The 14,557-nt window shown below is 33.7% G+C and overlaps 1 protein-coding gene across 2 annotated transcripts in view; it reads left to right on the forward strand.

The window, feature by feature from the left end:
* Nucleotides 1–10,940, forward strand: part of SKIL (SKI like proto-oncogene) — a 28,932-nt gene extending 17,992 nt beyond the window's left edge. For both annotated transcript variants that reach the window (XM_032847945.1, XM_032847944.1), the window contains exons 4-7: nt 1,630–1,862; nt 4,936–5,180; nt 5,462–5,686; nt 6,548–10,940. In XM_032847945.1, coding sequence (XP_032703836.1) covers nt 1,630–1,862; nt 4,936–5,180; nt 5,462–5,686; nt 6,548–6,706 — 862 coding nt within the window. In that variant the 3' untranslated portion in view covers nt 6,707–10,940. The remainder of the gene's footprint in view (nt 1–1,629; nt 1,863–4,935; nt 5,181–5,461; nt 5,687–6,547) is intronic.
* Nucleotides 10,941–14,557: the final 3,617 nt, after the last annotated feature.

Raw genomic sequence — 14,557 nt, forward strand, 5'->3', positions numbered from 1 at the left:
ATAGATAGATAGATATATAGATATATATGTTTATATATATATTTATATATATATAGATATAGATATATATCTACATATATATCTATATCTATATATATATATATCTTTTTAAATTAACATATAATGTATTATTAGCCCCAGGGGTACAGGTCTCTGAATCGCCAGCTTTACACACTTCACAGCACTCACCATGGCGCATACCCTCCTCAATGTCCACAACCCAGTCACCCTCCCCCTACCCCCGGAAGTTTTCCTTTAATTTCCTTGCTTCCCTATAAGAGGTAAACCAACTCTTCAGGAGTTTGGTATGCAATTTTAGTGTTTTTCAAATTTTTTGAAACTTAGAAGCTTTTATAGTAGCCACATCCCTCAAAATCCAGTTTCATAGTTTTAATAAAAATGCACCTTAGATGATAAACTGTTTATTGATTTCTAGATTTTTAGTGCTGTAGATATATATTCCCCTCAAACATGGTGATGAAGAATCTCAGTCTTATTTACATTTGCACAGTTTCTACCATTCCTGTTGTGTTTGAAGTAAGTCTTTGGGCATTATTAAACCTGTCAGTGTTCTTAGCAGAATAGAGTTTTTGATCCTCAGAATTCTTATAATTAGTAAAGAGGAACAATATAGATTATTGGATAAAGAAAATAAGATATAAGAGGAGATCATTTAGAGTTTAAGGTATTAAGTAGTACATAAGTTAAATGGTTGCATCTTCGGCTAAAGGTTATGCAGGTTATAGCTAATACAGTGCTTCAGTATCTAGCTCAAATTTGTTCCTTGGGTCTCTCAGATAATCTGCTGAACAATTTATGTGAGCTTTGAGCAAAATTGGTAGTTATCCCTTTAGTCTTAGTTTTGTGCAACTCACTATGGAAGTTTTGTTGTTGTTTTTTTTTTTAAATCAAATTAGGAAATACTAATGTATTTTGGGAAGATGCTGTGTAGGGTTTGAAACAAGCAGGACCAGTAACAGTAGCTGGGTGGTATTCAGTACTCTATAAGAAGGGCCCCGGGAGCTTCTCATTGAGCCTATGGTGAATCAGGCCATAGCCTTGTAGTATGGGACTGAATTAGCCTCTAAAACAAAGAGCGAGGATTCCTTGCTTTCACGGGTGGTAGGCAAGAAAATGGTTTTTCAAGTAGCGTTGGTCTGTTTTCTTTTTAGCATAAGCCTTACCCATTCAGGGCTATTAAACAGCTCTAAAGTGCTTCATGCTTTTAGTCTCAGGTGGTTTTGAGGAAAGGAGATGAGACTAGTTTTCGTTGCCACTGAGTATCTCTTCAGTGCTTAGAAATTTTTGCAATATAATAAAAATTATTCATAATTTTGCACTTACTGTCTAAAGTACTGAATTTTTAAAGAATTCTTTTCTATGATCTAATTTTCTTTTTTTTAAATCATAAACATATAATGTATTATTTGTTTGGGAGTACAGGTCTGTGATTCATCAGCCTTACACAATACACAGTGTTCCCCACAATACCTACCCTTACAATCCTTATTTTCTGAGTTATTTTGTCCGTTTTAGTATAAAATTTTTTAACCATAGAAATAGATTTAATGTATTTTGCTTTTTACCCAAATGTGATATATGTCTTATTTTGCCTTTCTTTGTTTGTAGCTACTACTTATACATGTGCGATAAAGTGGTTGCTCCAAATGTGTCCCTTACTTCTGCTGTATCCCAGTCTAAAGAGGTCACAAAGACAGAGGCAAGTAGATCTATACCAAGACAGTCAGAGAAGCCTCATAGTAGTGGGAAACATCAAAAAATGGCATCTTACCCAGATGTCTCATTGGAGGAACAGGAGAAAATGGATTTAAAAACAAATAGAGAATTATGTAGCCGTTTAGGTAAGTATTCAGAAAATTTTTTTTTTAAATCATATACTTAATAAACACATTTATTCAGCATTTTTTCTTTCTTTGTTTCTTTCTTTTTTTCCTCTCTCTCTTTCCTTCTTTTTAAAAACAATATTATTTATTTGACAGAGAAAGACAGCACAAGCAGGCAAAGTGGGAGAGGGAGGGACAGGCTCCCAGCTGAGCTGGGATCAAGACCTGAGTGGAAGTCAGCTGCTTAACCTTAACCAATTGAGCCACCCAGGTTACCTCATTCAGCATTTTCAAAGAGGATTTCTATTTAAGCGAGTGTTCCAGACAGTTGAAGCTTTTATCTTAAAAAAAGTGCACTTTTCAAAACTCTGAGTGACTACTTAGAACCTCAGTTCCTATACTTTTTTTAGAACAGTTATAGCTATAGATGCCAATGCTGTAGATATGTGGTCTACATGGTTTCATACTGTAAGTGGTTTTTGCGTGATTGTTTTTTTCCCTTTCCTGCCCTTTTTTTGCCGTTAGTTTTTTTCAGAAGGCCCTTTCTAATTTGCTTTGAACTGAGAAACCATTTTATAATGCTAAGAAGTATGTAATGGGGTGCCTGGCTGGCTCATTCAGTACAGCATGTGACTCTTGGTCTCTGGGTTTGAGCCCCACGCTGATGTAGAAATTACTCAAAGAAAAAAAAAATCTTAAAAAATTTTTTTTTTTTAAGATTTAATTTATTTATGACAGAGATAGGTGAGAGAGGGAATACGGGGAAGCTGGAGTGGGAGAAGCAGGCTAACCGCTAAGCAGGGACCCTGATATGGGGCTTGATCCCAGGCTGCTGGGATCATGACCCCAGCCAAAGGCAGATGCCCAATGACTGAGTGACCCAGATGCCCAAGATTAAAAGTCTTAAAAACAATAATGCTAAGAAGTACGAAAGAGTAGTTAGGTATAGGACTCAGGGAAACTTAGCCATGTGATAAGCAAAGATTGAAAACTCATAGGTGTGGGAGCCTGGCAGATGGTATAAAAAGCAGACTGCTGGCTGGGCATCTTAAAAAAAAAAAAAAAATCTGCCTAGTTACAGTGCCTTTTAAAGTACTGTGGAGCAAAGGAGACATGTCTGCACAAATGCTGCCTATTTTACCCTCTACATAGCAGCAGAGCTTTGCTTCCAGCTGAGGCAAGTGTGACAGTTATTTCAGCTATCTTGGAGTAGCTAAAGTGTCCATTAGTCATTTAACTGTTTTCATAGATAACGGAGATTCTTTGGGGGATTTTTGTACTTTAATTTTGAAGTTCAGCTTTCTTTGGATTTAAATATGGTAAATAATAATTAGTAATGTACTCTTATGTCATATTTGTGTTATATTTCATTTCCCAAATTCTAGCGACTTAAATTGTTGATATATTTCATATACCATAAAATGTATCCTTTTAAGGTGTACAATTTAGTGACTTTCAGTAAATTCTCAACAGTCACAGCTATTTAATTTCAGGACATTTTCATCCTCCGCCCCCCACATCCACTGCCACCCAAACCCCTGTGATCCATTAGAAGTTACACTCTATTTTCCTCTTTCCCCAGCCTCTATTTATTTTTTGTTGTTATATATTTGCCTATTGTGGATATACCATATGAAAGAGATCATATAATATGTTACCTTTTATTGTCTGGCTTTTCACTTGCATATTTTTTCAGTCCATGTTGTAGCATATTTTAGTGCTTTTTTTCTATATGTGGTTTAATAATATTCTGCTATTTTATAGATAAATATACCACATTTTGTTTATCCACTTATCAGCTCATGGACATTGAATTGTGTTCACTTTTTTTTTAAAGTAGGCTCCATGCCAAACGTAGGGCTTGAACTCATGAACCCAAGATTAAGAATCACATGCTTTACTAAGTGAGCCAGCTAAGTGCCCCGAATTGTGTCTACTTTTTGGCTGTAATGAATAATGCTGCTATGAACACTTATGCACATGTTTTAACATAGACCTGTTTTCATTTCTCTTGGGTGTATATTTAGGAGTGAAATTACTGGGTCATGTTTAATATCTTGAGGGATTGTCAAGACTTTTTCAAACCAGCTATACCATTTTCCTTTCCACCAGCAGCTGATGAGGGTTCCAGTCTGCAATCTTTGCCAACATTTGTTATTGTCTCTCTTGATTATAGCCATCCTAATGGTTGTAAAGTGATATCTCATGGTTTTGATTTGCAGTTCTTCAATGACTAATGATATATTATGCCAGTACTACACACTGCCTTGATTTCTGTAGCTTTGTGATAAGCTTTGAAATTGGGCATTGTGAGTCCTGAAAGTTTATTATTCTTTTTCAAGATTATTTTGGCTATTTTGGATTTCTTATATTTTCTTATGAATTTCTGCATCTGCTTGTCAGTTTCTGCCACAAAGCCAGCTGGGATTTCAGTAGGACTTGCATTGAAAAAGTAGATTGGTTTAGTGTGTTCAGTCTGCTATAACAAAAATACCCTAGACTGGGTGGCTTATACTACAAACATTTATTTTTTACAGTTCTGGAGGCTGGGAAGTCCAAAATCAAGGCACCAGCAGATCTGGTGTCTGATAGGGGCCTGCTTCCTGGTTTATAAAGGTCTGTGTTCTCCTCAGACACAATGGAAGTCCTTACATGGTGGAAAAGGCAGGAGAGCTCTCTGGAGTCTCTTTTATAAGGGTTATATAAATCCCATCATGGAGGCTCCATCCTTATGACCTAATTATCTCCCAAAGGCCCCACCTCCTAACACCATCATATGGGGCATTAGGATTTCAACATACGAATTTTGGGGTCATTAACATTCAATTCATGACACCATCTTAACAATATTAAATCTTCCAATCCATGAACATGGGATGCCTTTCTGTTTATTTAGGTCTTTAATTTTTTTCAGTCGTGTTGTGTAGTTTATTGAATAGGTCTTATACTACTTTTCTTAAATTTATTTTTAACTATTTCATTATTTTTTATTTCATTTGTAAATGGAATTTTTTTTTTCATTTTGTTTGTGGGTTCTAGTGACTTTTTCAGTGATGCTCACTTTTTGTTACTTCATTTTTGCCTCTCAAAGATCCATCAATCTCCAGTAATTCTACAAGTAAGAAGAAACCGGAGTCTACCACTTGCAGTTTCATCAGAGACACAAGCAAGGCAGGAATAGACCGTGATACTGCAGCTTCATCTCCACTTCTTGTCAAAGATATCATTTGTTGTGAGGATGATAAGGGAAAGATCATGGAAGAAGTAATGAGAACTTATGTAAAACAACAGGAAAAACTGAACTCAATTTTGCAGAAGAAGCAACAACTTCAGATGGTAAAATTACTGAAGTGATAGTCTATTATAAAGATACTTTTGTATATTCTCAAGAAAAATGAAGAGAGAGGTTTTAATTGTGTTAAAGACTTAGAGTTCTATGCTCATAAGCAATTTTCTTTCAAATTTTTAGAGAAAATAGTTTTTTCAAGATAATTACTTATATATAAAACTGATGCGACAGCTGAATTTTAGATGTTTTCTGCCCCTTTTTCCTGTATTGAAATTTTTAGCATGATGGAAATAAAATAAAAATTGTATTGTGATTCTATATATTACAGGAAGTTGAAATGCTGAGTAGTTCAAAAGCTATGAAGGAACTCACTGAAGAACAGCAGAATTTGCAGAAAGAGCTTGAATCTTTGCAGAATGAACATGCTCATAGAATGGAAGAATTTTATATTGAACAGAAAGACTTAGAGAAAAAATTAGAGCAGGTAATGAAGCAAAAATGTACCTGTGATTCAAATTTAGAAAAAGACAAAGAGGCTGAATATGCAGCGCAGGTAAGAATGACTCAGTTTGTATAATGTTGCCCTTTCAGTGTGGAGATTGCAGCTGTACCTTCTCTATTAAAATTACTTTTTGTCAAGCTCAGTTCACTGGGCGAGATTTCAAAATATATAAAATTCTGTTCAACACAAGTTTACGGTGTATCATCCAACATGATTTTTTTTTTTTTTTTTTGAAGATTTTATTTATTTATTTGACAGCACAAGCAGGGGAAGTGGCAGGCAGAAGGAGGAGGAGAAGCAGGTTCCCAGCTGAGCAGGGAGCCTGATGCGGGGCTCAATCCCAGGACCCTGGGATCATGACCTGAGCCAAAGGCAGATGGTTAAGAGTCACCCAGGTGCCCCCCAAGATGATTTTTTGAATTTGATTGCTTTATTAAACTTTCATTAGGTTTCTGTATTTTAGTTGCCCAAATTGCTAATCTCTAGCTCTCTGAATGTCAAATGGTAAATTACCTTAATGTAGTATATGGGCTTTCAAATCAACAAATTAACAGACATGAATTGTTCACGTTCAAAAGCACTTGAGCAAAAATGAATAGTAGCTCACAACTTGGGGAAGATGAACAAATAACCCTTAACTTGAGCAGGCTGTTTGAGTAGGGCATAATGTAGGGCATAATGAAAGTAAGTGCTTTAGGTGTTATTTCTCTTGACCCTTCCCCGCCCCCCATTCAATGTTATGTCAAAACTGGATGAATATTATTAGATATTCAAGAGATTGTATATGCATGAATTTACAAATGTAGTTCATTCTTTAAAAAGTAATTTGAAAGTAAGTCTTTGCCATGATGTGAAGATTAAATGGAAAAACAAAACTGAATGAAAACTGACACAGTCTTTTAAATCTCACAGTTGGCAGAGCTGAGACAGAGATTGGACCATGCTGAGGCTGATAGGCAAGAACTCCAAGATGAACTCCGACAGGAACGGGAGGCAAGACAGAAGTTAGAGATGATGATAAAAGAGCTAAAGTTGCAAATTTTGAAATCATCTAAGACTGCTAAAGAATAGAAACCTTTAAAAAGATTCATCTGTGTATTCCCAACAGGGTTTAGTTTTGTTTATTTGCTTTGGTTATTGAATTCTGAATAACTTGTCTGCATGAAGATAACTAGGCATCCTGTCCATTTGTAGATCAGAGAAAGTGAAGAGATATATTAGTACATAAATTTTTACATTTTCCAAATGAATGAAAATGTATGTTTCTTTGTACTTCTTTTTTTCAGCCAGCTTAGAAACAGTACTATATGGTTTGAACTATTATATAATCTGCCTATATTTCAAATGCAAATTTAGCAGTTGTATACTTTTTAAAAGCTGCATTGTGTGATGGATAGTTGCGGTCAGTTTTGTAACCCATATTTCAGACTCAATTTTACATATAATGGTGGCTCCATATTTCAGATATATGGAGCTACTGAAGGAATTGAATCTCCATGTTTTTCATTAACACAGTCTCCTTTCTAAATTGATATAATCATTATACATAAAATCTGCTTTTCTTTTGTTTATATTATAGAATGAATTTCTGCCAGTTCTCTTTTTTTTTAATGTCTCCTAAGAGACATTTTGTCAAAAGAGGAATTTCATTGATGAGGTTATAGCACACCCCATAGGCGTAATGAGGAAGGATAACATACTTTATTAAACACTGCTGTTAAATACAAGAAGCAGTTGTAATTTGTTTTTTGGTTTACATGTGGTTTTATTTAGAATTTTTTTTATGTAGCAACTTCAGAAGAGGGAATAAAATGTAATGATTTTTGAACTTTTGTTTATGTTGTTAATAGAGGTGTGAAAATATCAATGTTCTTGAGAAAAACTGATACCATTGATGTATGTCAGTTTGTATACAATCCATAATCCTCTTGTACAGTTTTTATATGTAGTTATGGGTCTTACTGAAATTTATATAATGGATCTGTTTTCCTTAATGGGTTCTTTTTTCCTTAAATTGTAACATATTAAACACCTTGAAGTTTATTTTGGATTTTTGTATGTTTAAATGTTAAGTCTCATCAATATTTGCACGAATGGACCATTTTCAGTTACTACTTAATATCAAAATCAGGAATTTACAGTCCGCTGGTAGTGAATGGTAGGTTAATATAGGGAATTTTAGTTCTGCTACTAAAAGGTTTTTAGATAATTTTTAGAAGACAAAGAAATTCCATAGTTTGGGGGAGGGACAAATCTTCTGCACTTTTTTTTTTTTGCACAGAAAAGTCTGTCATTCTTTAATGGCAAATTTCATATTCGTTAATTCTTGGCTTAAAAGATACTAGGTAAAGTTCTTAGTATGCGTTTTTTAAAGGAAGTTTCCTGAAGCTACCATTAATTGACATTATTATTCCAGGAATTTAATGTTTATGTTCTCATGTAGGGTACTGTATGAAATTACTTGAGAGCTAAGTTTATTTTTAAAATAAATCAGCTTAGAATTAAGGTTGTATACTATTCCCAGTGTAGACAATAGATGCTCTACTGGTATAGAACTTCAAAAATCAGTAGGTTATCATTTAGCCAGTTATTTTCATATTTCGCTTAATGGTACTTACATATCCTAAAAGAATTTTTGTACTTCTCAAAGTATAGTTTCTTTACTAGAGTGTGATGTAAATGTGTATTTTCTATTTTCCATTTAAATTTTACTATATTACCCTCCAATTTAATTTGTTGATTCTTGGTTTCCTCAAGGAGGAACAAATGTTAAAAATGATATACCCTCCTGATACCTTTTATTTAGATCTGGAGAAAGAAAAATCACAAAGACATTTTATGATAAAGTTCATTTTAGTTGTGTCACAGTTAATCTTTTTGGGAGACAAACTCAAGCCCTATAATTTCATCTTTCTAATATACTAAAAAATCTTTGTGCTGTTACTTAGTAAATGACAAGCTTACTTAAGTTTCAACCCCAAACTTCTAAAATACATTGCTTAATCTTTGAGATAGTTTATTTTAAAACTCTAAGCAGTGCTTAACCATCTTTAAATTATCATAAACTCTTAAGTTAGAATTGAGTAAAGAAATATTTTTTCTAGTCCTTTGCATTAGGAAAACTTGTCACATAAAATTGTATAGTCTTCATTTTCTAGAAGATAAATTGATGTGCCATAGGTTTCTGTCTTCTTCCTTGAAAATAGAGCTTTTTAGACAGTTGTAAATATTTTACCTATTCTAGATAAAAGTAATTTTAAGTTAAACTGCATCACATAGGTTGAAAATAGAGAGATTTTGTAATACTTTAAAAGTGGCCTCTGCTGAAATATCCATATAAACTTATTCTTCTATTCTTTGCATGCTCATTTTGTGTGTTGGTTGCTAGCTTAAAGTTTGTTTTGGTGTTAGTTTTTGTGTGCCAATTTATTAGGTAAACAGATTTTTCCTCAGACTTTGTAATATTCTTTTTCAAAAAATATAAAAATATTTACTTTAAAAAGCTGCATTAAAGGAACGGCCTATCAGAAGTGCGAGGGCATCTTAGGAAGGAAGAAAAGATAGAATATTAACTTACTGGGTGATGGGTGATGATAGTTTCTGTACTTTAATTCTTGTGAGTAAAAGGTACCAAATCTATAAAGGTAGTAAATGTAAAACCTGCTGTCATTGAAGACACTCTAAAACCAGCCTGATATTACAAATGCAGCTTGTAACACTATGAAAGGATTTGACCAACACCATAAGTTTGGCTTGCGCTTTGGTTTTGTAAAGCATATTCTTTTGCTTGAATTTCTGTGTCCATGAGAGTCAGGATGTTTTATGCTTCTTGAACTAATTTTATAACATATTTAATATATTACCAGTTGAGATATAAAATCATTTGTACATATTGAATTAAAAACCAGTTACTAAAGTAGGTGAAATAGACGAGTACGATGATATTCGCAGGTCATCCGTAGGTTTTAGAAGTCATGACAAAACAACCAATTTATTTGCACATCTGTGGCTTCTGTTTGAAGGAAAGTAAAATGATAAGGAAACTCCAATAATATGAAATATGTTCAAGGTTTTTCCCTAAAATTAATTGTCAAGCTGGTGCTGAAGGTTTTTGATCAGCTTCTAAAATTTTTCTTCTCAGTGACTTATGTTTGATTGCCTTGGGGAAAATCCGCATTTTCATTTGCTCTTATGCATTTAATCTGCACGACAGGACATTAAAAATCAGTGTAATGAAAAGTTGTGCTCATACTGTACCTCTGTTTCTGTGCTTAGAACTACTTGTTAATTTTTACTGAAGCTGTCAGCAATAAGGGACACATTACTGCTGTATTATACATTGTGGGATTGAATAAACAGCTTAAATTATTTTCTATTATAAGATACTGAAGCATTTCCATTACTGGAAGAAATTTATATTGGTATTCTATATTACATCTTGTTTAAAAGGACAGTTTTTTGTTTGTTTGTTTCATTTCGTTTTGTTTTTGGAAGATCTTTCCATTTTAGATGGCTTCTAAAACTGTAATGCAGTCTGGAGCTTGTTTCTTTAGTAATAGAATTAAATGTCTTATATAGTGCTACTGGTTTTGAATTAGAAAGTGATCAAATGTAAAAACTGAAATTTAAAAATTAAGCCCAGAAAACAAAATAGTATATTAAGTTAGTTGAATGTAAACGAAATTTATAAGATTTTTTTCTTCAATATAGATACCTCACTTGAAAATAAAGCACAGCATACTTAAAGTAGTTCTAGTAAAAAAGTCCTGCTAAAAGAATTGCTTAATCTAGGACAACTTTGGGGGAATTATAGTTTGGGAGAAATAAAATGTACTTGCTTTTAACCATCCTGTTAGAAGTATTTGCTTATCCTGATAATTTTAAGCCAACACAGTAGTCTTAAATTATTTCTGAATTTCTAACCTGTGAAGGCAGTAAGTAAAATTGTTCTCCAACTGTTGAAACAAGTTGTTGACTACATTGACCACAATTCAATTTAAAATTTTGCCAATGATGTACAGTTTTATGGTTTAAATTGCTGTGGTTGGTTGCATCACATGACACACAAAACTGTCCTCTACCTCACGTGGAATAAATATTTTATATGGTTTTACTATAAAACAAGACTCATCTATCTGGTCACTTAGTTTACAAATTTTGAATTATATTTATTGAAACATGACATACTGTGCTCTCAGCTTATACCTCAATTGTATTTTGTGCTGTTTTCCATTTTCATGGCTTGTAAATAACTTGTATAGATTGTGGATTAAATTCAGAATAAAACTTTTAATGCCAATAAAAATGATTGAAGCCCTTTTAGTATCCTGTGTGAGCTCAACTTTCTTGTCCCTTAAGATTGACATTTTCTCCTTTTGTTCCTTCAAATCTGTTAGTTATTACACACTAAGTGATTAACTTGAGAAATCTTTTTTAAATTATAAATTATGAAATTTTATGCAATATTTCAGGTATAGAACATACCAGCATTTTGTGATTATTTTCTTTCATGACATATAGTCTCTTGCTTTCACTTCTTTCCCTTACTCCTTTACTCCCACGTCTGGTATTATTATTTATTACAGTGTAACAAATTACTCCAAATATAGCTGCTTGAAATAACATATCTCAAACAGTATCTGACAGAAACCCAAAAGCAGGTTAGCTGAGAGTGATGGCTCAGGAGCTCTTACAAGTGTGCAGTTACTATGTTATTTAGGGCTGAAGTCATTTGGAAGCTTGACAGCTGGAAGATCTGCTTTCAAGTTCATTGACATGGCTGTTGACAGCTGCTCACTTCCCTCCTCTATGGACCTGTCCATGGAGCTTCCCACAGTATGGTAGATGGCTTCCCACAAATGAATGATCCAAAAGAGAGAATGATGCCAGTTTCTTCTGTTAATGAGACTCTTAAGTGAGTCACAAGTCCAGCCCATATGCAGTTGGAGGGTATTACCAAGGGTATGGAGTACAAGGAGGAAGGGGTTATTGAGGGCCATCCTAGAATCTGATTACTATATCCTCCCAATTTTTTTATGGCAAAATATACATAAAATTTAGGCAAATTATTTTTAAGAGTAATTCAATGGAATTAGCTACATTCACAATGTTCAACCATCACCACTATATTCAAAACTTTTTCATTAACCCAGACAGAAATTCTGTACCTGTTAAACAACTTCTTTTACCCACCACTCCCAGCTCTTGATACCTCTATTCTATGTTCTATCTCTATGAATTTACCTATTGTAGGTATCTGGTATAAGTGGAATGATAAAATACTTGTCCTTTTGTGTCTGACTTCCTTTATTCCTTCACTTAGCGAAATATTTTCAAGATACATCTGTGTTGTAGCATGTATTGGAATTTCATTCCCATTTATGGCTGAATATTTTATTGTAAATATATGTGTTATATATATGTGCATATCATGTTTATGCATTCATCTGATGATGGACATGAGGGTCATTTCCACATTTACCTTGTGAGTAATGCTGCTATGAACATTGGCTTACAAGTATCTGATTAAGTCCCTGCTTTTGAGCCTTTTGAGTATACACCCACAAGTGGAATTGCTGGATCATTGGGTAATTCTACATTTAACTTTTTGAGGAACCACCAAGCATTTTCCCAGCAGCTGCATTATTTTGCATTCCCACCAGTAATGCACAAGGGTTCTAATTTTTTCATCTCCCCACCAACACTTGTTATTTTCCATTTTATCAATAATAGCCATCCAAATGATTGTGAAGTGTTATTTCACTGTGGTTTGATTTGCATTTCCCTAATGGCTGAGATGTTAAGCATTTTTTCATGTGTTTATTGGCCATTTGTATATCTTTGGAGAAATGTCTACTTAGGTCCCTTGTCCGTTTTTGAATTGGCTCATTTTTTTCGTTGAGCTAGAGGAACTCTTCATGTATTCTGGATATTAATCTTTTATCAAATAAATGATTTACAAATATTTCCTTCCATTCTGTAGGTGGTCTTTTCACTTTTAATATCCTTTGATGCACTTTAAATTTTGATGAAGTCCAATTTACCTATTTTTTTTCTTTTGTTGTCAATGCTTTCGGTATCCTATCCAAGAAATCATTGCCAAATCCAATGTCATAAAGCTTTCCTCTTCTATTGTCATCTAAGAATTTGCTATTTTTTAAAAAGCTCATACATTTAGGCCTGTAATCCACTTTGAGGTACTTTTGTAAGTGATTTAAGGTAAGAGGTCCAATTTCTAAGTTCTTTCTTTTTCTTTTTTTTCTTGTACATGATATAAGAGGTCCAATTTCTAAGTTCGTTCTTGTTCTTTTTCTTTCTTTCTTTTTTTTTTTTTTTTTTTTTGCACATGAATATCCAGTTCCCAGCATCATCTGTTGAAAACTGTCCTTCCTGTTGAATGGTTTTGACATCTTTGTCCAAAATCACTGACCATATATAAGAAAGTTTCTTTCTGGACTGTTTTATTCTATTGGTCTATGTATCTCTCCTTATGCCTGTACCACCCTGTTTTGATTACTGTAGTTTTGTAGCAAGTTTTGAAATGAGGAAGTGTGAGTCTCCCATATTTATTCTTTCTCAGGATTGTTTTGACTATTTGGGGTCCCCTGATATTCTGTATGAATTTTAGGATGGGTTTTTCTTATGTTGAACTATCTTTTGTATTCCAAGAATAAATCCCATTGCTCGTGGTGAATATATTTATGTAAGTGACATATACTTTACATACAATGTGTAAATTTAAGGTGTACACTATGTTAATTTGATGCATTTGTATTTTTTCAGTTTGCTAAGATTGTGGGTTTTTGCATCAATACTTGTCAATGATATTGGTTGGAGTTCTTTCTTTCTTTTTTTTTTCTTTTTCTGTAATGTCTTTGGTCCTGGTGTTAGGATAATCCTGGCTTCATAGAATGAGTTAGGAAATGTTCTCTGGGCTTCGAATTTTTGGAAGAGTTTGAGAAAGACTGGTCTTAACTCTTCTTTCAGTGTTTGGTAGAACTCACCAGTGAAGCCCTGGATTTTTCTTTGTTGGGAAGTTTTTGATTAGTGATTTAATCTCCTTACTAGTTATAAGTTTATTCAAATTTACTGTTTCTAAATGAGTTGTTTTTTTGTGGAGATTTTGTTTCTAGGAATTGGTCCTTTTCATCTAGGTTATTTTTTTTTTAAACGATTTTTTCCTTTTGGATATTTAAGATTTATTTATTTGACAGAGAAAGAGAGAGAGGAGTGCACAAGCAGTGGGGGAAGAGCAGGCAGAGGGAGAGGGAAAAGCAGTCTTCCTGCTGAACAGGGAGCCGCACATGGGGCTCGATCCCAGGACCACGGGATCATGACTTGAGCTGAAGGCAGATGCTTAATGACTGAGCCACCCAAGCACCCCAGTTATCTTTTTTGATGGGATGTAATTGCTCATAGTGTTCTTTAAAAATCCTTTATATTTTTGTAAAATAAGTAGAAATGTTCCTATTTCCATTTCTGATTTTAGGAATTTGAGTTGTCTTTCTCCTTAGTCTATCTAGCTAAAGGTTTTTAATTTGTTGATCTTTTCAAAGAACCAACCTTTGATTTTATTGATTTTCTTTTCTCTATTTATTTCCACTCTAATCTTTGTTATTTCCTTCTATTAGCTTTGAATTTAGTTTGCTCTTCTTTTTTTGGTTCCTTAGGATTTATAGTTTGGTCATGGATTTTAGATCTTTCTTTCTGTTTAATGGATGTTTTTACAGCTATAAATTTCTATCTTAGAATAGAAATTTAATTAGCATCCCGTAAGTTCTGTTATGTAGTGTTGTGTGTTTTTTCCTTTTTTTCCATTTGTTTCAAGGTATTTTCTAATTTCCCTTGTGATTTCTTCTTGACTCCTTGTTTGTACGTTTGCTTTTTTAGAGAGAGAGAGAGAGAGAACATGAGCAGGGGGAG

The sequence above is a fragment of the Lontra canadensis genome, unplaced genomic scaffold (assembly GCF_010015895.1).
Source record: "Lontra canadensis isolate GAN:19392208 unplaced genomic scaffold, GSC_riverotter_1.0 scaffold196, whole genome shotgun sequence".
Taxonomy (NCBI): Eukaryota; Metazoa; Chordata; class Mammalia; order Carnivora; family Mustelidae; genus Lontra; species Lontra canadensis.